Source organism: Nicotiana tabacum, chromosome 22, assembly GCF_000715075.1.
Source record: "Nicotiana tabacum cultivar K326 chromosome 22, ASM71507v2, whole genome shotgun sequence".
In the NCBI taxonomy this organism is placed as follows: domain Eukaryota; kingdom Viridiplantae; phylum Streptophyta; class Magnoliopsida; order Solanales; family Solanaceae; genus Nicotiana; species Nicotiana tabacum.
The window spans coordinates 148,194,336-148,218,903 of record NC_134101.1 but is presented as its reverse complement, the minus strand read 5'-3'; the positions used below and the strand labels follow the sequence as shown (position 1 = coordinate 148,218,903).

General features: G+C 38.1%; 1 protein-coding gene across 3 annotated transcripts; it reads left to right on the top strand.

Moving 5' to 3' along the window:
- Positions 1-2,294: 2,294 nt before the first annotated feature.
- LOC107815976 (protein SPIRRIG-like) lies at positions 2,295-24,153 on the top strand. Of its 3 annotated transcripts, none has more exons than XM_016641619.2 (19): positions 2,295-2,975; positions 4,601-4,670; positions 4,756-4,841; positions 5,166-5,301; positions 5,408-5,464; positions 5,760-5,933; positions 8,179-8,370; positions 8,498-8,563; positions 10,470-10,584; positions 10,791-11,962; positions 13,008-13,707; positions 13,776-13,878; positions 14,584-15,695; positions 15,825-17,475; positions 17,567-20,620; positions 20,998-21,306; positions 21,429-21,735; positions 21,862-22,008; positions 22,367-24,153. In XM_016641619.2, the coding sequence occupies exons 1-19, from the start codon at positions 2,821-2,823 to the stop codon at positions 23,543-23,545; spliced, it is 10,785 nt and encodes a 3,594-aa protein (XP_016497105.2). In that variant the 5' UTR covers positions 2,295-2,820; the 3' UTR covers positions 23,546-24,153. The 3 variants fall into 3 exon arrangements, with proteins under 3 accessions (XP_016497105.2, XP_075100897.1, XP_075100898.1); XM_075244796.1 differs by having other exon boundaries at positions 2,641-2,975; positions 4,598-4,670; XM_075244797.1 differs by lacking the exons at positions 2,295-2,975; positions 4,601-4,670; positions 4,756-4,841; ... (3 more) ...; positions 8,179-8,370; positions 8,498-8,563 and adding an exon at positions 9,790-9,867.
- Positions 24,154-24,568: the final 415 nt, after the last annotated feature.

Sequence of the window (24,568 nt, the reverse complement as noted above, 5' to 3'; positions counted from 1 at the left end):
CTGACATTGAAGTTGAAACCTCCGAATCTCGCTTTTAAATTTCTATCAGCATCCCATGACTCATAGTTGTTTCGCTCGTTCCTAAATCTTGATGAAGAACCTGATTCTCTGTTTCTTAATCTATGATCGTGCCTTTGATTATCCTGTTTTGACCGTGAGTCTTTTCCCGCAGGTCCCATATAGGGCTCGTACCTATTTTTACCGGATCTTTATTCGGTCTCTGCACGTCTTGAATGTATACTTTCTTCTTTTTGAGATCGTGGAACAGTATCTTCCTCAATCCTCAACTTCGTGCTATACCTATTATAAACATCATTCCACGTTGTAGCTGGGAATTCTCAAAGGCTTTCCTTGAGTCTCCTCGTAGCTTCCGAGCTTTTTTCATTCAAATTGCTTGTAAAAGCTATAACTGCCCAGTTATCAGGTACACGCGGCAATGTCATTCTTTCACGTTGAAATCTGTCCACGAATTCTCTAAGCAATTCTGAATCTTCTTTCTTGATTTTGAAAGTATCCTCTATTCTTTTTTCCACTTTTTGGGCTCTCGAGTGTGCTTTGATGAAAGAATATGCAAGCTCAGCAAAAGAATTTATAGAATTTTCAGGTAAAAGGGAATACCATATTAGTGCTCCTTTGGTGAGTGTTTCACCAAATTTCTTGACTAATATCGATTCAATCTCCTGCTTAGTCAAATCATTACCTTTTATGCCCGTTGTGAATGCAGTCACGTGGTCTCATGAGTCTGTTGTTCCATCATACTTTGGAATATCAGGCATTTTGAACTTTTTTAGAATTGCGAGTGGGGCAGCACTTGGCTTCCAGGGTTGTTGCGAATATCTGTCCATGTCTACCCCTTTGATTATGGACGACACCCCGGGTATCTACTCTATGCGTTCACTTTGCTCCTTGAGCTGTTTCTGCAAGGTTAGTACTAAATTTTGTAAATCAGAATTAATTACATTACCTGGTTCTCTCTCCTGCGATTTACTGGGAGTTCCACCGCTGCCTGAGTTAACAAGTCCGGAACGAGGGTTTTCTATAGTGTTATTATTTGGAGTAGGTGTGGGTGTTGCAACAGGTAACTGGTTAACAAGCGCCTCAACAGCTTTGTTGACCTGAGCAGTAATTAATTTCTGCAAAGCTTCATCAACAGCTTCAACATTTTCAAATTGAGCATACTCGTTTATTTGAGATCCATCAGGAGTACTCTCACGAGATTGCCGTGGAGAGTCCTGCGGAGTAGGAACTTGAATGTTAATATTCTGTGGACCTCCCTGACTTTGTTGGTTCTCTTGGTTTCCTGGGGTGTTGTCATTGTTATTCGACATAATTGATGCAACAAGGAAGGTCAAGTGAAAAGAAAATAGATTATCAGATTCCCGGCAACAGAACCAATTTGTTTAACCAAAAAATAGAATTTTATTCAAAGCTAGAATTTAGAAGAATGAGGGTTACTGATAATCAAAAGAATATGTAGAAGAAAGTAATTTGGGGTAACCAGAGTGTAATCAGGAGAAAAACAAGTGAATCAAAGTATATTCCATCGTATCTTCCGTTTACATGTGACCAGATACCTCCCTTTTATAGGTATCTTGAAGATATGCGTTTTTCCCAAATCATAATGAGGCTATTATGAATAATTAAAGACATTGGATGCTACGTTACACAATCATTGTAATCAATACAAATTCTCTAACGTATCCAGTATTTAATGCCTGTCGAATTCCGTATCTGCGCTCTTTATTATGATCAGATCCATTTCTTTTGATAAATGACTTAAATAGGTACGAGCGCTGAATCCTTTGAATATCCTCCCGTGCCTCTTCCTTTGCCTTTGCTCGTTTCTATTGCTGCCCGTGCCTCTTGACTAATTATAATTCTTTGACTATTTGACCAGTCCACGTGTCTCAACATGTCACTTACATATATAAATGCAATTTTTCCCAATACATGCTCCTATTTAATTATTATGTTTTTATATACTCTTTAGATATCTTTTTTTTAAAATTTTATTAGACTTTTAATAATTTATACATTGTTTTATTTAAAACAAAGAAATACTTTTTTACCTAAGTCAAAATTCTTTTACTCGATTTCCTTCATCCTGTTTGAATGGGAGGGTAAGATTAAGAAAAGGAAAGCTTTAATTTTCAAAATTTAAAATCAGAGAGAGAGAGAGGCCGTCACGTTGGAGTTAATCATCGCAGGAAGCCACGTGGAGAACTAGTAAACGTGGATCCCACCGCTGACGTGGTAAGTATGAGATTTAAGGGAAGAGGGTTTAGATAGAGAGAGACAATATTATCAGCGATTAATAGAGAAAGAAAAAAAGAAGAAGAGAGGAGCAGACAAGTATAGAGCGAGAAACAAGGCGCGGAGAGGCCGTCCAAAATCAAGCACGCGGAGAGCAACTCTGTGTGTGTGTGTGGAAGAGAGAGAAAACTCTTGCCATTTTTTTCCTCCTCTTTCCTTCTTCGTCTTCCTCTTCCTTCCTCTGTTCTAGGGCACAATATATCATTATCTCTCCTCGATTATCGTACTGTTTTTTTCTTCATAAATATACATATTCAAAGCAGCAAACAGCTAGATCAGTATAATTACAATTTAGTTACTAAACAAATTAAAACTTTATATTAATTAGATAGATCTTGCTGCTTTGAATCCCCTAATCGATTAGTTCAATCAAACCGATCACATTTTGTCTGTGAGTGCAATTTGTGTTCGTTATCCGTAGAATTGATTGAGCTAAGGAGATCTATCAAGAAGGTTCTCGGATCTGCGGGAGATACTCAATCGGCCGTTGATGATATTCAATCAACGATGAAATGGGCAACATTGCTTAAAGACTTCAAAGAAAAAGTCGGTCTCGCTCAGTCTCCTTCTGCTACACCTTCCCCTTCCTCTTCTGCTTCCTCTCCTTTTCGTGATAGCAATGCTTCTTTTCCCATCCATGACTTCACCTACTCCCCTTCAAGGTAAAACCTTATTTCTTCACAATTTGGAGTTCTCTATTACTTTTTTCTATATTTTAATTTGAATTCCTGCTGCAATTTTTTGAATCATTTTTTTACTTATTATATTTCTGCCTATTTCTGATATGCCGTGCAATCCGTGTGCTGAATTAACTTGTCAATGATCAGGACTATTTCCCTAGGCATTTCATTTGTACTGAGGGATAGTAACCATATATGTCTTTATAGCCAAGCCCCACTAGTTTGGGTTGAGATTAGTTTTTATTAAACAATGAACCTATTTCGGTTTGAGCAAAGGGTTTCAAGTGCCAAATAAGCTGCAGTTGGAAAGTTGGCTGGCCTGTTTGTCCGTCAAATTTGGTTATCTATTGCACTTTAATCATGCTGCCCATTCTTATGACGACTAATGTGATTCAATGAAGGACTATTGAGAAAAAAATTGTAGAAAGCTGTTGATATTGATGAGTGAAATAATTGTGTATTGATTATGAAAAGGCTTAATTGTACACGAGTGGATATTTTAATGGTCCCTACCTTTTCTTTTCTTTTGAAGTCATTTAACGTTGTAGGAGTGAGAATAGTATTAGAGAACTGCTTATCAAATAGTGCAAATTGAGATGAAGTTGGTGTATGTTTTTTTCTTCGTAAGTAAGGAAATGCCGAAACATTGTATGATTGATGATTTAACCTAGAATTAGTTATGCTATTGACTTTTGCCTTTCCTAACTGGAACAGAAAAGAATTACCTGGAAGCGTTTCGTCACTGTTGCTTACCAACTAATAGAAGGAAGTTCTAATGTACTAGTAGTAGGAAACCTATGTGGTAAAATACAACAACAACAAAAAACCCAGTGAAATTCCACACGTGAAGTCTGAGGAGGGTAGTGTGTACGCAGTCCTTACCCCTAACCTAGAGAAAGTAGAGAGACTGTTTCTGGTAGACCCTCGGCTCAGAAAAGATACGAAGGCAGTAAAGGTAAAAAGCAGGGAATAACAATAAGCATCAATATGTGGTAAAATACCAGAGTTTGATATCAAAACTAAAGTGAAAAAGACGTGTGCTGTTGGGGGTTATCTTACTTATGACTTGAATTTTGTAGGTGTCGTTGAATTTCTCAATTTTTTGTAGGTTTGGATGAATCAAATAATGGTACAGAACCAAGTAAATCTGTAAAACTAAATTATTGAGGCCTGAAGTATGGGTATGATTATATGGGGTATTTTTGAAGAACATTTGCCAAGTTTCGAGGGTTTTGTAGTTGAATGGTTCTGCCGACATGTCTGTCCTTGAACAATATTTTGTCTATGTAGTAAATTGGACATTTGTCGAGGGTTTGCCTGTTCCTATGCGTTATTGAGTGAAAAACTGGTATAATTACTGTCACAGATAGTAAATTTTGCAAATAACAAAATATGTTAGTCCTATATTAATTCTATCTCCTTAGAGGCGGAATGATCTTACCGTAACTATCTTGTCACTACACCAACGACTCCTTAGATTGTGCTATGTTTTTGTAGGTTGGCTTTAAGTGAATCTTTCATATGAAATGAGCTGCCTGTTGAAATAATGTTCAAGGAGTTTAATACCTAACCTTGTATTACCCTTTTGCTTCTGTTATTAAAAGCAGTGACAAACATGAACTGGAGTTGGATTTTAAGAGATATTGGGAAGAGTTCCGCTCGTCAAGCTCGGAAAAGGTTATTTTCATATAGATATGAAACAAAGTAATGCATACTGTATTCATCAAAGTAGTTAATGGGTCTACTCTTTTCTTTGTTGCAGGAGAAGGAAAAGGCCTTGAACCTGACCGTTGATGTTTTCTGTAGATTAGTGAAGCAACAGGCAAATGTAGCTCAACTGATTACTATGTATGGAAGCTGTAGTCATAGCTGTTTGTGCAATTTGTTTTTGACTTTCTTTTTCCACTCTATGCATGTCAATTTGCATTGCTGTCAACACCTCTCTTTCTCCCACACTGAAAAAAAGAAATGAAAATTAATCTGCCCACTGTTATGAGGGCTGAGGCATGAATCACTTTAATCGATCATCATGGTTATTTATGTTTTTCTTTCCATTCCCTTATTTTTATTCTAACCCTGTCAAATGCACCGAGACACTGCTTATTATTTCCTTTATACTTTATTCTGATATCAGTGTATGGCTGTTAACCTGTAACTTGTTCCTTCTTACAGGTTAGTAGAGACGCACATATTTTCTTTTGTTGTTGGAAGAGCTTTTGTAACTGATATTGAAAAGTTGAAACTTAGTAGCAAAACAAGATCTTTGGGAGTTGAAAGAGTGTTAAACTTTTTCTCTGAAGTTACCAAGGTTGTTTACTTTTCTTTTTATATGTGAAATTTATGTTTATTTAGAGCCCAATGTTCCTAGTTTGATTTATTTATCTATGAATGTATGTTTTGATTATATTAAGCAGGATGGCATCCGGCCTGGTGCAAATCTGTTGTACGCGATAGAGGTCCTTGTCTCTGGTGTATGTCCTCTAGCCTCTTGAGTTTTTAGTTCTTGATTACTCTTTTAGTTCATGCTAATGAATTTTCAGAGTATTTAGACTTTAGATAATTTCTTTCGTCAAGTGTCCTTGGCATATGTTAAATATAAATGCACGTTTATCAAGGCAGTAAATTTGTAACTCAGTACTACAGTCTATATTTCAGTCATATATGTATGGATGCTGCTTAAGGTTCACGAGAGGATAAAGATGAAAACCTAGTTCTTTGATGTAAATCCAATTTTCCTTATTGTAACAAGTATATATGTATCTACAGCCCGTTGACAAACAATCTCTCCTTGATTCTGGAATCTTGTGCTGTCTCATTCATATTCTCAACTCACTTCTTGGTCCAAATGAGGGATATCTGAGGCAAAAAGTTAGCAATGAAGAGGAGCTGTTAGTAACTGAGGAAAATCAGGATAATGTGGAATCGAGCCGTCGGCTTGAGGTACCTTCCTTGAATGTTCTTTCTTCGTTATGACTTTGTGAATTTTTTTCCGGTCTATGTTGTCCAATGCAATCTATATTATATTATATCCAATGCATATATAATGCAATCTATATTATATATGTATCTATATTAATGTCGTTCGCTTTTTTTACCCTTTTAAAATAGAATATACACTAGACAAATTAGTCATTTAATTATTTTTCGAATTTTTAAGACTTTAAAATCAACTACAAATCTTAATTGTTAAATCTTTCCTTATAAAAATAGTTTTCTTGTTTGAAATTTGGACCATATAAAGCTTTAGAAATTTTACCTTAAAAAATCCGTTCTTTGTTTGAAGTTTGAGCCATGTGAGGCTTTGGGGTCTGAAGTAAGAGTTGCAATTTTACATGAAATTGGCTACAGTTACTATGAATTTACATGTTTCCATATTGATTATCAATAATAAAAGGAATTTAGAGAAAAGAAAATGATTTGCTCTTTCCTCAAATAGAGATGAATTTTTTTTTTGATTTTTTACAACAGAAGAAGCGTTTATCAATATGGAATAGAATTTTTTTTTCCCTACAAATAAATAATTCCATACTGAATAAGTTTGTAATATTTAATACTTTAAATAATATTTAAGAATTTAAAATAGATTTATATTGGCCAAACTTATCATTTAATTATTTTCTTAGTACTTAGCACTTTAAGATCAATGACAAATTTCCTTACTAAAGTATTTTCTTATTTAAACTATCATATATGAAGTCGTAACATTTAGGAATTTAAAATCAATTAAATTTTTTACTTTATGCCTTTTCTTATCTATTTATCTATCTATATCTATACTATGTTAAAAGGACGAAGCCACTTAGCGAAATGTCATTCTCCTTTTTTACCCGTAAAAATGCTTTTGGCATTAATGAAATTGCAATTTAAGTTAGTTGTCTAATATTTAGGATTATAAAGTCAACTAAAATTTTCCTATTTAGTTTTTTCCTTGTTGAACTAGGTAGGAAGGAACTTTAAAATCGATTAAAACTCTTGTCTTATATACATTTTCTTATTTAAAGCCCATCAATATTTGAGTTGTATTGAACTACCCCTATAAGATTCTTTATTATGCAAAACGTGAGTTAGCAGAATTCTGTAGGAGTCAAACACACAATGATTTTTAAATATAAAGATTCAAAATTGACATGATTTTTCTCATTATTTGAAAATCGAATTCTTATTGGATAAATTATAATTATAGTCAAATATTTTGAAATTAGAATGAGCTAATATAAGAATTTGAATTAATAAAACTAAGTTAGTTCCTTTAATGTTGAGAACAAATAGTTAAGTTGTTGAATTAACTAATTAGCAAAAGAATCCAATTTAATTATTTTATAAATTCATCATATAAGAAAAATTATTTGTCAAATTGACAAAGCACTTGAGGTACATAAAATATATTTTTGTAAGAAGAGTATCAACGGTGAAAGAAATAAAAAAATATAGCAAAATCGATTTTAGTATAAATTTTAGTTTCAAATTGATAAAAATGCAAATTTGAGGCAGTAAGGATAAAATAGTAAAAGACATACTATATTAATAAAATATTATCTTTTTTCTTTCTTTCTTGCATTCGGTCCAACAATGAAAACATCTCGCTATAATTGTTATATTAAGCTATTTTTTTGTAAAATAATAGTTCAATGTTAGTCATTCTTTAAGTTTTACGTTGTCACTATTAAATTTTTAGGAGGTACATCGCCAAGATTTTCATTCCTAAATTTCTAAAAGACCAAAAAAATTTAATTTTAATTTGTGTTATTTGACAAATCTTTAAAGAATTGTGATAAAAATATTTTTATGCTGTGTTTAGTATTAGGTCACATAAGTACTAATAATTTTCGTAAGTTTCGTCAGAAGTCCTGATAAATTGCAATAAGACATCTGAAAATTTTCGGGGGGATAAGATTTCTTCATTTGTTAAGCTATCTAAATGGGAACGATATTTTATTATTTTTAGAAATTTTTCTTTAAATTTTATTTTATAACTGAAGCAATTTTTTCTCTAAAACTTGTGTATTCATTGATATAGGTACACGCCCAAAGCGCGTACCCTAAGACTAGTCCTTGCATGTGTTGTCAAGAGTTGTGGATTTGTTTGAGGATAATCAAAGCTTCTTGAAGCCAAATTCTCAATTTTTATCACTTTATTTAATACATTTTTTGAATCTTCAGAAGTCATATATTCTCATCCATGCAGGTTGAGGGAAGTGTGGTACATATCATGAAGGCATTGGCCGCCCACCCTTCGGCTGCACAAAGTCTGATAGAAGACAATTCCCTTGAGTTACTTTTTCAAATGGTTGCCAATGGTTCGTTAGTTGCTTTTTCTCAGTATAAAGAAGGTCTCGTGCCACTGCATACCATTCAGCTACACAGACATGCTATGCAGGTAAAGCTTATATTTGCAGCTGCAAAAGAGATTCGCAATGCCAAAGCATTGGGAGTAATTTATTTCATCTACATGACGAAATTTCAGTTTCTAATCTTGTTTCTGTCCTGTATTGTTTTCTCCCCAGATACTTGGTCTTCTCCTGGGTAATGACAATGGTAGCACTGCCAAGTATATTCGGAAGCATCATTTGGTATGCCTTTCTAACTTGTGCTCTAGATAGTAATGTGTTTAAATAGGTTACTATAATCTTGTAGAGTTCTTTTTGTTGCCGTTTGGTCCTTAACGAAGGTGGAAGTTTTATTTGCTTTTAGCTATGAATAAAGTTACATCAGACTTACAAGCAACTTCCTGGTCCTGCTTTTCCAGAGCATAAGCTCATCGGATTGATCAATACTATCTCTGAAGGTGGTACCATCAAACATTTTTCAAGAGCATTTACAAGGATTTTCCAGACTCTAGAATAGCTGTTTCATGATTAATGAAAATGCTGTTTAATTGATTTGTCGTTCAAAATTTGAGGCGTATTTGAAATATGGAAAGACATCCAAAGTGAACCTCAGGGCGTCTTTAACAATCTCTTGTGAACCTAAAAACTACATGAATTGGATATCCTTTTTTATTTTCTCCTAGATTTGGTATTTGATCTGTTGAAAGGTAAATGCAGACCGTTTTATCAGTATGTTGGATAACAAATTGGTTCAGCAATTTTAGATCTTACATTGAAAAGCATGTTCTGTTTCTCCACAAGGGTTATTCCTCTCTTATTTGTTGATAAATTCTAGTCTTTGGATCTTTGCGCTAGAAGGCTAAGTCCTGCAGATGGAATTTTCATTTTATTAAGTCCTTTATAGGAATCCTTTACCCTTGGGTGCTTGGCTCAATCATCATCTGTAACCATCACTTTTGCACCCGAGGGTGTAACCTAGTGGTCAATGAAGTGGCTTGAAAACCATGAAGGCGCAGATTCAAATCCCAGCGGAGGTGAAAACACGGTGATTTCTTTCCATCTTTTTAAGCCTTGGTGGATAGAGTTACCTTACCTAGTACTTGTGCTGGTGGATGTAAGAGATACCCCGTTGAATTAGTCGAGGTGTGCAAGCCGGCCTGGACATCACAGTCAGGGGCAGACCTATGTTTTGAGTAAAGGGGTCACCGGACCCCGTTAACCTCGTCAAAAATTATAAATATATGTATATATGTATATATATATATATATATATTTGTTTAAAACGGGCATATATTTTGTTTGGAACCCTTAAGATCAAAAGTTTGATGGGCGCACTGGTTGAACAATCCGCTCGTGCGCCTCCGCAACTTTCAAATCCTGGGTTCTCCTCTGATCACGGTTATAAGAAAAATCTTTTCTCTGGTGTTCTCTTAGGGAAAAATGCTTCTTGGTGATAGCTTCTTGAGAACCTACTTTGGCATCCTTTTCTGGAGTTCTTTCTGAGTGTTTGAGATTCAAGAAAGGTTGTCCCAACATTCTACTGAAGGGTAATATCTGACAACAAGTGATTTTATATTCAAAAGTCCTTGTACACTGCATTTTCTTCAGAAAGCTTTCAAATGCTGTTCCTTGAACTTGTCAAGAGATCTAAAACCTTTGTCGCTGAATCTTTCTGTGGGGTTTGTGTCAGAGTGTAATATGCGCAATTTAGTTGTGCCACAGTGCACACTTGGTTGATTATGCATTGATTTGAAACATTGAAGTCCAGGGCTCGATTGTTATTCACAAGTTGGGTGCATTAACTTGGATGTCTTATTGCCATTATTCAGTTTTCTCTTTTGTTCTTTCTGAATTTAATAACTAAAAAGTCACTTTGAGCTTGTTCAGCGCTTGAAATTCTCTAAATAACTTACATGAGCAATGTGTGTCCTTTTCGTTCTTATTTAGTCTGGAATCATTTTTTTTCATGGTGACTTGCTGAATATACTTTGCCATTTAATGGATGTTTGAATATTGTGGAGCAAATAGCTGTATACATCTTTATCTCTTTCATTGTTTAATGGGCTATTAGCACTACAATGTTTTGTACTTAGAAATGTGATATTCTTTGCACATCCTATGCTGATGCTCATCATCTTTGGTGCCCCAGATAAAAGTTCTTCTCTTGGCTGTTAAGGATTTTAATCCAGATTGTGGAGATTCTGCCTATACGATGAGCATTGTGGACTTGCTTCTTGAGTGTGTTGAATTGTCGTATAGGCCAGGTAACTCTCTTGCTTTCATCTCGTAGCCAATGCCCTTTTGTGATTATTGAGTAGTTGCGACTTCCACTTAGATGGTTGGTCAACTGTTCTGTGATTCTGCAGACTGTTGCCGACTATCTTTATGTAAATAATCCGTTGCGTCCTTTGTCCAATTATAGTTTTTTTGACGCTATTTGTTGCTGATTCTAGAAAATTTTGACTTGTAGAGGCTGGTGGCATCAGGCTTAGGGAGGATATCCACAATGCTCATGGTTATCAGTTCTTAGTTCAGTTTGCTTTAATTCTCGCAAAGGGTCAAGGTGATCAGAATTCTCATTTCAAGTTCCTTCCTGATCAAGGAACTACTTCAGATTATCCACATTTGGCTAATCATGTGGGTAAAAACGACTTGGAGGGAAAAGGAGGGGAGACTTCATCACAAGATCTGTCCCCTACTCTCTCTAGGTTACTTGATGTACTTGTTAATCTTGCTCAAACTGGCCCTTCTGGGGCATCTGGCTTAAAAGCTTCAAAAGCTTCTCATGTTAAGCCTAGTGGGCACGGAAGAAGTCGTACCTCATCATCTGATAGAATTGTTGATGAGGTCTGGGATAAGGATAATGACAAAGTTAAAGACCTGGAAGCTGTTCAGATGTTGCAAGACATTTTTCTGAAAGCTGATAGCAGGGCACTGCAGGCTGAAGTACTTAACAGGATGTTTAAAATATTCTCAAGCCATCTTGACAATTACAAGCTTTGTCAGCAGTTACGGACTGTGCCCCTGTTAATCCTTAACATGGCTGGCTTCCCACCATCCTTGCGAGAGATAATTTTGAAGATACTTGAATATGCTGTGACAGTTGTAAATTGCATACCTGAGCAAGAGTTGCTATCACTATGTTGTTTATTGCAGCAACCAATCACACCCGATTTAAAGCATACTATTTTGTCTTTCTTTGTAAAGCTCTTATCCTTCGATCAACAATACAAGAAAGTTCTAAGGGAAGTTGGTGTATTGGAGGTTCTGCTGGATGATCTGAAACAGCACAAGTTTTTTTGTGATTCAGAGCAGCATATCGATGACCCTAATCATTTAGAGAGGAAATCGAGCTCAAGTTCAAGCAGCTTTAAGAAGCATTTGGACAGTAAGAATGCTATACTTTCTTCACCCAAACTAGCGGAATCCGATTCAGGGAAGTTCCGTCTTTTTGAAGTTGAAGGCACAGTGGCAGTTGCCTGGGACTGTATGGTCTCATTGTTGAAGAAAGCAGAAGTAAATCAAGCGTCATTCCGATCAGCAAGTGGGGTGAATATTATACTCCCTCTTTTGGCATCTGACATTCATCGTCCAGGTGTCCTTAGGGTGTTGTCATGCTTAATCATTGAAGACGTTGCGCAGGTTCGTGAGCTTTGGTTTTCTTCTTTCATTTTGTAGCTTTTTCTTTCTTCTGCGATTAGCTTTTCGGATTAGTTTCTTTATGAGGTAATTTTCCTCCATCCCATTCAAAAAAAAAGAAAGAAAAAAAGAACCAAAACGTTCGTCCTATCAGAAGTAGGGCTGGTTACCTTAGCGCAGTCTTTAAATATAGTCCTCCTATCCACATTGTCTGTCCTTTTTTTGGTCTTCTAGCAAAGAGTAAAATCTTAATTTTTTATTTTATAAATTAATCACCAAAAGTGCTCTTATGTTTTTTGTGCCTGCCATTTGATGAAAGACTAATATACAATCTTTAGAATTACTTTTCTTAAAAACCCCGTTCCATAAGTTAATACTCCAAACGTTGCCAAACTTTAAAATGCGCCACAAAAATTGATGGGTCTTACTTATTTCGATGCATATGGTTTGTATTGTTTCTGAAAACTTTTTGGTCTTCCTCGGTGGAGTAAACTGTACCATTGCTGAAATTTCGGATCAAGTTGCTTAGCATGAAATCTTTTGGAATTTGAATTTCCTGCTGATATAACTATCTTTCTGATTGTCTATATGCTTTTGCGAGTGTGAAGAGGGTGCAAAGGGAGCTGAAATTTACTTTGAAACATAAAGATCATTGAACTGTTATATTAACCTACAACTAGCAATGGTGTGTAGAGGGAGCTGAAATTTACTTTGAAACACAGATCGTTGAACTGTTTTATTAACGTACAAGTAGCAATTGTATTTTTTGGAAGAACATGGTGCCTTTTAAGAGAGCTGCTACTTCTTTAATTGTTAGTTTCTGGCAATCTACCTCTTTAGCAGTTAGTTGCTAGAATAGTCCTGCTCATATGTTATAAGTTCCTCCCTTGTGCTGTAGTATTGGACTATAATTCATTCTGGCATGTAAATCTGTTATGTCCTTTGTTAGTCATATAAGTCGGATTGGTTCGCCTACATATTTTCTGATCCTAGATCATGTCTTGCTTGAACATTTGCTGCAAAAAAGTTGATGATGTTTGTTTGTCAGGCTCATCCGGAGGAATTAGGAGCACTGGTTGACATTTCAAAAAGTGGGATGATTACAAGTGCTTTGGGAACTCAGTACACACTTCATAATGATGCTAAATGTGACACTTTCGGAGCTTTATGGCGCATCCTAGGAGTTAATAACTCAGCTCAGAGGGTCTTTGGTGAAGCAACTGGGTTCTCTCTTTTATTGACCACACTTCATGGTTTTCAAAGTGACGGAGAACCCACAAATCAGTCAAATTTGACAATTTATTTTAAAGTGTTCACATACTTACTGCGTCTGATGACAGCAGCTGTTTGTGATAACACTATTAACAGGACAAAGTTGCACGCAGTCATATCTTCTCAGACATTCTATGATCTTCTGTCTGAATCTGGCTTGATAAGTGTCGATTGTGAACGGCAAGTTGTACAGCTATTGTTGGAGCTTGCTCTTGAGATAGTGCTTCCTCCCTTCATGATGTCAGAAGGTGCCATATTACCTAATGCCTGTGAAGAGGAATCAACTGGATTTATTATAGTTACCCCGTCTGGTACTTTTGTCCCTGACAAGGAACGTATCTATAATGCTGGTGCTGTTAAGGTGCTCTTACGTGCTTTATTGCTGTTTACTCCAAAGCTACAATTAGAGGTATTAAACCTTGTTGATAAGCTTGCTCGTGCTAGCGCCTATAACCAGGAAAACCTTACATCTGTAGGTAAGAAGAGATTTTACTTTGGTCAGTCTTTCAATTCTAATACCATACTAATAGTCGTTGCTCGTCAGGTTGCGTGGAACTTCTCCTTGAAACAATTTACCCCTTCCTATCGGGGTCATCGCCGATACTTTCTCATGCTTTAAAAATCATCGAAGTTCTTGGGGCATACAGGTAATGACACTCGACTGCTGTTGACACTCGAATGATGTAAACTAGTATTGTGCTGGACACAGATACAAGTTTTTCGAGTCACTGCAAAATTAGTATTAATAATAAATCAGTTTATTTTGCATGTATAATTTCTAAAATAGTCTCAACTTAACAAGGAAGAACAAATTAATGACTATCAAACCAATGGTAAATAACATATTCCATATATTTCATGTTTTTCAAGAGATACTTTAGTGAGACACCACGGTTGTCAAAAAACTAAAATATAATACATATGCCAAGTTAACCCAGTGTTATGCAATATGAAGGAGTCATGGGTTGAAATTTCGTCTACACCATGTTATGACAACCATCCTTTTTCTCTAACTTTCCATTTTTGCTTAAAGCAAATGTGGATGAGCAATCAGATAGTGTATCGCAACAATGAATGAAGCTGAGAAAGCTGCAAGGAACTGATTGTAGGGAGTTAGTATCTCTTCCGTCTAGTAGAAATACGAGGGTGTTCCAAATGAGTGAGCTGATGTTCTGACTTTAAAAGCATTTCAAGAAGGACATGCCTAGTTTGTTCTCAGACACTTTCTTTTTTTGTCATTGAATATGTAACATCTTTGCTACCTAAAGTTTTGACCATGCTTCCTACATTGCTGGCATTTGTTGTTTGCTTTAGCATGCAGATACATAAACTAACATTAGTCATGGTGACAGGTTATCTGCATCTGAACTTCGGGTCCTTGTTAGATACATTCTGCAGATGCGACTGGCCACTTCTGGTCGTTATCTAGTTGATATGATGGAAAGGTTGATTCTTACAGAGGATATGGCCTCAGAAGATGTTTCCCTAGCACCATTTGTCGAGATGAACATGAGCAAGGTTGGGAATGCTTCAATCCAAGTGCCCTTGGGAGAAAGATCTTGGCCACCTGCTGCTGGTTATTCGTTTGTTTGTTGGTTTCAGTTCCGAAACTTATACAAATCACAGTCAAAGGAGAATGATGCTACAAAAGCTGGATACGCTAAGGGGCAAGGCATATGTGGGCAGCATCATGGCCCACATGCCCTGAGGTTATTTTCTGTTGGAGCAGTAGACAGTTCAAGCACTTTCTATGCAGAACTTCGTCTTCAGGAGGATGGTGTTCTCACGCTTGCAACTAGCAATTCTTCCTCTTTGTCATTTTCAGGGTTAGAAATGGAGGAAGGGAGGTGGCATCACCTTGCTGTTGTGCATAGCAAACCAAATGCTCTGGCTGGCCTCTTCCAATCTAGCTTTGCTTATGTGTACCTCAATGGAAAGTTAAGACACACAGGAAGATTAGGATATTCTCCTTCTCCAGCTGGCAAGTCTTTGCTGGTGATTGTTGGTACCCCAGTTGCTTGTGCACGGATTAGTGACTTATCATGGAAGCTTAGATCTTGCTATCTTTTTGAGGAAGTTCTTTCCCCTGGTTCAGTCTGCTTTATGTATATTCTTGGACGAGGGTATAGGGGCCTCTTCCAGGACACAGATTTGCTGCAATTTGTTCCTAATCAGGCCTGTGGTGGTGGCAGCATGGCAATTTTAGATTCTTTGGATGCAGATTTGCCCCTGGCTTCCAACTCACAAAAGCCAGATAATGTAGGAAAGTCAGGGAGTGTTCAGTTTGACCGGAGTGGATTTGTGTGGGATTTGGACAAGTTAGGGAACCTCTCCCTTCTACTTTCTGGTAAGAAGCTCATATTTGCATTTGATGGGACGAGTACTGAGTTACTTCGGGCTTCTGGAACATTCTCCGTGCTCAATCTGGTTGATCCAATGTCAGCTGCTGCCTCTCCTATTGGAGGTGAGTAGATTAATTTAATCTTTTATTTTGGTACTTGGTGGTGGTAAATTTTTCAAATGAATGTGAGCAATTAAATTTCTTTCATCAGTTTTCTCTCATTAATGTTCCCTAAATCCTGATTATCCACAGGTATACCACGCTTTGGACGACTTATTGGGGATATCTATATTTGCAAGCATTGTGTTATTGGTGAGACAATCCGTCCCATTGGTGGAATGGCTGTTATTCTAGCTCTTGTAGAAGCAGCTGAAACGAGGGACATGCTGCACATGGCTTTGACATTACTTGCATGTGCTCTTCATCAAAATCCACAGAATGTTAGAGACATGCAGAAATACAGGGGATACCATTTGCTTGCTCTCTTTTTGCACCGGCGAATGCCATTATTTGACATGCAATCACTTGAAATCTTCTTCCAGATTGCTGCATGTGAGGCATCTTTCTCTGAACCAAAGAAGTACCGTAGTTCCCAGAAGACACTGCCACCTGCCACGACCATAAATGAGGGAAGCATTGAAGACCTTACTTTGTCCAAATTCCGGGAAGAATTTTCTTCTGTTGGATCTCATGGAGACATGGATGATTTTTCTGCACCTAAAGATTCTTTGAGTCATATTTCTGAGCTTGAAAATACTGAAATGCCGACTGAAACATCTAATTGCATTGTTCTTTCAAATGCTGATATGGTTGAGCATGTCTTACTGGACTGGACGGTTTGGGTAACAGCCTCAATTCCTATACAGATTGCTTTACTGGGCTTTCTTGAGCATCTGGTTTCAATGCATTGGTATAGGAATCATAATCTGACAATTCTGCGCAGAATTAACCTTGTTCAACATTTACTTGTAACTTTACAAAGAGGTGATGTGGAAGTACCTGTATTAGAAAAATTAGTTGTATTGTTAGGTGTAATATTGGAAGATGGATTCTTACCTTCTGAATTGGAGCAAGTGGTTAGATTTGTTATCATGACATTTGATCCACCAGAGTTAACATCACGACATCAAATTATGAGAGAGTCTATGGGGAAGCATGTTATTGTAAGGAACATGTTGCTTGAAATGCTGATTGATCTGCAAGTGACAATAAAATCAGAGGATTTGCTTGAGCAGTGGCACAAAATTGTTTCATCAAAATTAATAACTTATTTTCTTGATGAAGCTGTACATCCTACAAGCATGAGGTGGGTCATGACTCTTCTTGGCGTGTGCCTTGCTTCTTCTCCAACATTTGCACTTAAATTTCGCTCAAGTGGAGGCTATCAAGGCTTGGCAAGAGTGCTTCCAAGTTTCTATGATTCCCCTGATATATACTATATTCTCTTTTGTCTTCTTTTTGGCAAGCCTGTATACCCTAGACTGCCTGAAGTTCGGATGCTAGATTTTCATGCCCTGATGCCAAGTGATGGCATGTATGGAGATTTGAAATTTACTGAGCTGTTGGAGTCTGTGATTGCTATGGCGAAGTCAACTTTTGATAGGTTGTCTATGCATTCAATGCTTGCCCATCAAACTGGTAATCTTTCCCAGATCAGTGCTGGAGTTGTAGCAGAGCTGGCAGAAGACAATACAGACATAGCTGGAGAGTTGCAAGGTGAAGCTCTTATGCACAAAACTTATGCTGCACGGCTTATGGGGGGCGAGGCTTCGGCACCTGCTGCTGCTACTGCTGTCCTTAGGTTCATGGTTGATCTTGCAAAAATGTGTCTTCCTTTCTCAGCTGTTTGCCGAAAAGCAGAATTTCTTGAAAGTTGCATTGACCTTTATTTTTCTTGTGTCAGGTTTATTCCAAATTTTCTTCCCTGAATGCTTAAAGTTATTTATATTTGGTTTGCTTGCTGCTTATCTTTTTTAATATTTTCTGACATGTAGGGCTGCACAAGCTGTGAAAATGGCTAAAAAGCTATCTGTGACTGTGGAAGAGAAGAACGTAAATGATGGTGATGAAACTTGTAGCTCCCAAAATACTTTCTCTAGTTTGCCTCATGAACAAGATCAGTCAGTCAAGACCTCTATAAGTATGGGAAGCTTTCCTCAGGCACAGACTAGTACAAGTTCTGAAGATATGCCAGTGATGCCGAACAATGTAGGTACAGCAGATATTGATGTTACTTCATCCCAGCCAGATTTTAACAAACCAGTTCAGGAAGAAGCACAGGCTGTTGCAACAATAGACAATGATGTCGTTGACCTTGTTTCTTCTGTAACATCCAGCAGCAACGACTTCCGTGATATGAAAAGCACAGTGGATCCTGTTCAGCAAACTGATTCACAAAGTTCAGCTTCCTTTAATATGTTTGAATCTCCTATATTGTCGGAGAGATCCTACTCCAGAACTCCGCATACCTCTTCCACGTCCCCAGTAGTAGCATTGACATCTTGGTTGGGAGGTTCTGTTCACAGTGAATCAAAAGTCCACCTAGCATCAACACCCTTGATGGAGTCTGCTTCATCTATCAGTGAATTGGATTCCTCTCCTGAGATGAAATCCACTTCTCAAGGACAATCTGCTGCAAACACAATGTTTACGATTGGTTCAAATTTGCTTCTTGAAGTGGATGACTGTGGGTATGGTGGAGGTCCATGCTCCGCTGGAGCTACAGCTGTTCTTGATTTTATGGCGGAAGTTCTGTCTGGTTTGGTAACTGAACAAATGAAGGCAGTACCTGTCATCGAGGGTATTTTGGAGAGTGCTCCTTTGTATGTTGATGCTGAATCTGTTTTGGTATTTCAGGGACTGTGCCTCAGTAGACTAATGAATTTCCTTGAAAGGCGTCTTTTGCGGGATGATGAGGAAGATGAGAAAAAGTTGGATAAGGGCCGTTGGTCCCTTAACTTGGATGCATTATGCTGGCTGATAGTGGATAGAGTTTATATGGGTGCTTTTCCTCGGCCTGCTGGTGTACTGAAGACTCTGGAGTTTCTGTTATCTATGCTACAATTGGCAAATAAGGATGGACGTGTGGAAGAAGCTGCTCCAACTGGGAAAGGGATCCTATCCATTGGTAGAGGAAGTAAGCAACTCGATGCTTATGTACATGCGATTCTGAAGAACACCAACAGAATGATTTTATTCTCTTTCCTCCCATTGTTCTTGATAACCATCGGAGAAGATGAACTACTTTCTTCTTTAGGTTTACAAGTGGAGCCAAAGAAAAGAGTGTCCTTGAACCCATCCTCGGAGGATAGTGGAATTGATGTTTGCACTGTGTTACAGTTGCTAGTTGCTAATAGAAGGATAATATTTTGTCCCAGCAACATTGACACTGATCTAAATTGCTGTCTTTGCATAAATCTAATTTCTCTTCTTCGCGATCATAGGCGTCATGCTCAGAACATGGCTATTGATATTCTCAAGTATCTCCTAGTACACCGAAGGGCTGCACTTGAAGACTTTCTTGTCTCTAAACCAAATCAAGGATCCTCTTTGGATGTTCTTCATGGTGGTTTTGACAAGCTCTTAACTGGAAACTTACCTGCATTTTTTGAGTGGCTTCATAGTTCTGAACATGAGGTTAATAAAGTGTTGGAACAGTGTGCTGCCATTATGTGGGTTCAGTATATTACTGGGTCAGCTAAGTTTCCTGGGGTGAGGATTAAAGGCATGGATGGTCGACGTAAGAGAGAAATGGGGAGGAAACTAAAGGAGATCTCAAAGTTAGATGCAAGACATTGGGAGCAAATAAATGAACGAAGGATTGCTCTTGAGTTGGTTCGTGATGCAGTGGCTACTGAACTAAGAGTTATTCGCCAGGATAAGTATGGGTGGGTACTTCATGCAGAGAGCGAGTGGCAGACTCATCTCCAACAACTTGTCCATGAGCGAGGAATTTTCCCATTGTCTAAGTCCTCTCAGAGTGAAGAACCTGAGTGGCAGCTTTGCCCCATTGAAGGTCCATATAGGATGCGGAAGAAGCTTGAGCGGTGCAAATTAACCATTGACACTATACAAAATGTTCTGACAGGGCAGTTTGAGTTAGGAAGACTAGAACTTTCAAAGGAGAGGACTGAGAATGAAACTAATGTCTCTGATGCTGAGTCTGATATTTTTTTCAATCTCATGAATGATAATCCACAACAGGACTCTTTCAGTAGTGAACTTTATGATGGATCAACTTTCAAAGAGTCGGATGATGTCAGAGATGTAGCTTCTAGTAGAACTGGATGGATTGATGACCATGATAGTAGCATTAATGAAACAAGTCTCAGCTCTGCTCTTGAACTTGGCCCCAAGTCCAGTAGTGCTTCCATTCAAAAATCTGAGAGTGTTCAAAGGAAGTCTGATCTTGGATCTCCCAGGCAATCTTCTTCTCTAAAAGCTGATGAAACAAGAACGGTGGAGGACAAGCCGGAGAAGGAACTAAGTGATAATGGTGAATACTTGATTAGACCATATTTGGAACCTTCTGAGAGAATAAAGTACAAATATAATTGTGAGAGAGTGGTTGGTCTTGATAAACATGATGGCATATTTCTGATTGGAGAACTATCATTGTACATCATTGAGAATTTTTACATTGACGACTCTGGGTGCATATGTGAAAAAGAATGTGAAGATGATCTATCTGTCATTGATCAGGCTTTGGGTGTAAAAAAGGACCTCTCTTGTAGCATGGACTCCCACTCAAAGTCAAGTTCCTCCTGGGCTGCAACAACAAAGGCCTATGTTGGGGGGAGGGCATGGGCATATAATGGTGGTGCGTGGGGAAAGGAAAAGATCTTCACTAGTGGTAATGTGCCCCATCTTTGGCATATGTGGAAGCTTGACGGTGTTCATGAGATTTTGAAGCGTGATTATCAACTTCGCCCTGTTGCCATTGAGATTTTTAGCATGGATGGCTGCAATGATCTTCTGGTTTTCCACAAGAAGGAGAGAGAAGAGGTTTTCAAGAATTTGGTGGCCATGAATCTTCCCAGAAACTCCATGTATGTTCTAACTCTAATTTGATCATGATTTTTCTGCTTCTCTTCATCTAACATTTGAATTGCTGGTTCCACCTTACTTGGATATCTTGTCAATAAGTTCACCAAAGATTAATTATGCATAGCTGCAAATCAACATGGTTCCTTTCTGGAATGCTATGATGGTATTCGTTGTAATGTTGTGGCTGGTTTGCTATAGATTTGGTGTACCGGTTTGTCGGTTGCCTTTGTGATTAAAGAAAGCCAGGTTACATAAATTGACTTTGTGCTCAATAGAGTAATCCTTTTGCTTTAATCATTCTTCATACATGCTTGTCTTTTGTTGTCTTTTAAGTGTGACAAGCATTAGAGCTTCAAGGAAGTCATTGCCTAATTTACAGGTTGGACACGACAATATCAGGGTCGGTAAAACCAGATAGCAATGAAGGAAGCCGCCTTTTCAAGGTTTTGGCAAACTCATTTTCTAAGAGATGGCAAAATGGTGAAATTAGCAATTTCCAGTACCTCATGCACCTCAACACGCTTGCAGGACGTGGATACAGTGATCTCACCCAGTATCCTGTGTTCCCCTGGATTTTAGCAGATTATGAGAGTGAGAATCTGAACTTCTCAGATCCTCGAACTTTCCGAAGGCTTGATAAACCAATGGGCTGTCAAACAACGGAGGGTGAAGAGGAGTTCAGAAAAAGGTTGGTGCTTTTACCGTTCAGTTAGAAATTTTATTTTAATTTGCATTTCGTTGGAATCACATACCTTTCTTGATCGTTTTTGGTTTCCCCATTGTTATATTTAATATTTTTCCATGTTTCAGATATGAGAGCTGGGATGATCCCGAGGTTCCCAAATTCCATTATGGTTCTCACTATTCTAGCGCTGGAATTGTCCTCTTCTACCTCATACGTCTTCCACCTTTTAGTGCTGAGAATCAGAAGCTGCAGGGTGGTCAATTTGATCATGCTGATCGTCTTTTCAATAGTATAAAGGACACATGGTTGAGTGCTGCAGGGAAAGGCAATACTTCAGATGTTAAAGAATTAATTCCAGAGTTCTTTTACATGCCCGAGTTCCTGGAGAATATGTTCAATCTTGACCTGGGTGAGAAACAGTCAGGAGAGAAGGTTCGTCCTGCTTCTCCATATTCTATTTTGATATTCCTCCTTTTATGAGAGCTAGCTTGTCTAAATAGAAGAACAACTGCCATGTTAATCCTGTTAGTTTTCTAATAGCATATGGTTATTCATCAGGTTGGCGATGTTGTATTGCCTCCATGGGCTAAAGGCAGTGTTAGAGAGTTTATTAAAAAGCATAGAGAAGCTCTGGAGTCTGATTATGTTTCAGAGAATCTGCATCACTGGATAGACCTAATCTTTGGTCACAAACAGAGGGGGAAAGTAAGTGTCTAGATATTCTTTACTTCTTTTCTTCTGTCCTTGCATCTCGCTTTCATCTGTATGTCAAAATGAGTTCTTTCTACGCTTTTGTTAGATTTTAGTTTTTATTGGCTTTGTGTTCTTTGCAATCACCAAACGACATTTCACTTTTTTAAATTAAAAAAAACAAATGACGTTGCTTGCAATACTGATCAATTCTTTCACCGTCAATTTATTCGTTTTTCTGTTTCAAGTGATTGCTTTTCCTGGATAAGTTACCGCATCCTTTTTACCATTTCTCACATGATTTGTACGATTCTGAAAGTTCAATATTATTTTAGCCCTTTTGAAAACTAAACTGTAAATATTTTGTTGACAGGCAGCTGAAGAAGCAGTTAATGTGTTCTATCACTACACGTATGAAGGCAGTGTTGACATCGACTCTGTTAGTGATCCAGCAATGAAAGCCTCGATTCTTGCTCAAATTAATCACTTTGGGCAAACACCAAAACAATTATTCCTCAAGCCCCATGTGAAGAGGCGAACTAATCGGAAGCTTCCTCCTCACCCGTTGAAGCACTCTCAGCATCTTGCCCCACACGAGATTCGTAAAACCTCATCTTCTATATCTCAGATTGTCATTTCCGGTGACAAAATTCTTGTGGCAGGGGCAAACACCTTGCTGAAGCCTAGAACATTCACTAAATATGTTGCCTGGGGTTATCCTGACCGCAGTTTGAGATTTATGAGCTATGATCAAGATAGGCTTCTCTCCACTCATGAGAATCTTCATGGAGGGAACCAGATACAGTGTGCCAGTGCTAGTCACGACGGTCATATTCTAGTTACAGGGGCTGATGAGGGATTGGTTTGTGTTTGGAGGATCGGTAAGGAGGCACCCCGTTCTGTAAGGCGCTTGCAGTTGGAGAAGGCTCTTTGTGCTCATACAGGCAAAATCACATGCCTACAAGTTAGCCAGCCATACATGATGATTGTGAGTGGATCGGACGACTGCACTGTTATCTTGTGGGATTTGAGCTCCATGGTTTTTGTGAGGCAGCTTCCTGAGTTACCCGCTCCTGTTTCAGCAATTTATGTAAATGACCTGACTGGGGAAATTATTACTGCTGCCGGTGTAATGCTTGCTGTTTGGAGCATCAATGGGGAGTGCCTTGCTGTCATCAACACATCGCAGCTTCCATCAGACTTTATCCTTTCACTTGCTGGTTGCACATTCTCTGATTGGCTGGAAACTAAGTGGTATATCTCAGGCCACCAGAGTGGAGCCATTAAAATTTGGAAAATGGTACATTGCTCTTGTGAGGAGAGTGCCCAAAGTAAATCAAGTGGCAATCCTACTGGAGGGTTAGGACTCGGGGATAGAGTACCAGAGTATAGGTTGATCCTTCACAAGGTACTAAAGTTTCACAAGCATCCTGTAACTTCCCTCCACCTTACTACTGACCTAAAACAGTTGTTGAGCGGAGATTCTGGGGGACATTTGCTTTCATGGACACTCTCTGAAGAGAGCTTGAAAACTGCAATTAGTCAGGGGTGATTGTGGGAAGCAAGGTGTGTTTTGTATTCAAAAAATATACATGGCTTCTTAGGGACAATTAAAGAATGGCCTGCAAGGTTTCACTCTGCTCGGAGAGAAGCATGGATTCATTATTCCACGTTGCGCAGTAACCGCTGATAAGATTGCTGGGTTGGAACATATCCAAGGAAACAGGAGATTTGTATATTGGCACTTCCTGGAAGACATGAAGCATATGATCTTTCGTGTGCAAGTGCCTAGTGGCTCCAGATGTAGGACTCGGGAACGAGTTGGTCTCATATGTTGTTGTTGGTCAATGTAGAGGGCTTTGTGGGATGGGAGACTGGCAGGTCTCCACAAGCTGTTGTACATAGGACGGTAATTGACAGTGTATAATGAGGTTGTAAATGGCCAAGTTTTTGCCAGGAACAGCATGTTGGCTGAAATTTGATCCAGCTAACTTTAGGGGCATATGAGTGACAGATGTAGCAGTTCGTTTTGGCTTCACTTCATTTAAATGATTTTGCAAGGGGAAGTTGCAGGCCCGTTTTTGCTTTGTAAAAAATTCTCCCAAGTTATTTATAAAAATTGAATGGGAGTCATATGCTCCTTGGTTTTCCTGTAAGAAAGGGAGTTGCTGCTTTCTCTCTTCTTCTTTTTCGTTTTTTAAAAAAATTTCTTGTATTATTCTTATTTGTTGATCGCTAGCATTTAGTCAAAATCTGCATGTCTCAAAAGCTTCGGTATTATCATAGAGTAAATAGAGTTTCTGATTGAGTACCCTATGTCTTTTCGAGTTTTTCATGTTTCTTGCATGCTAATTTGTTTCCAAGAGGTTCAAGTGACAAGGCCTTAATGCGGATATCCTTATTTTACCCTTCCAATAGACTTGATCTGCAATAGAAAAGCGAAGCTTTATAGCAAGCTTTGGCAATAGCACCAGTTGAAGAGAACTTGGAGCTGCTCCTGAACAAGTCAAGTCGCAGACAGTGTCACGAGAAAAGGAGTGCAGAAAAAGTTGATAAACTTGTTTGTGAGCATGCC

What these genes read in the sequence shown, in the direction of transcription:
- LOC107815976 (XM_075244796.1), top strand. Translation starts at nt 2,821, where the DNA reads ATGAAATGGGCAACATTGCTTAAAGACTTCAAAGAAAAAGTCGGTCTC. An exon ending in TTCACCTACTCCCCTTCAAG is followed by an intron (nt 2,976 to 4,597) that starts GTAAAACCTTAT and finishes TGTTATTAAAAG; the next exon opens with CAGTGACAAACATGAACTGG. An exon ending in TCATTGAAGACGTTGCGCAG is followed by an intron (nt 11,963 to 13,007) that starts GTTCGTGAGCTT and finishes TTTGTTTGTCAG; the next exon opens with GCTCATCCGGAGGAATTAGG.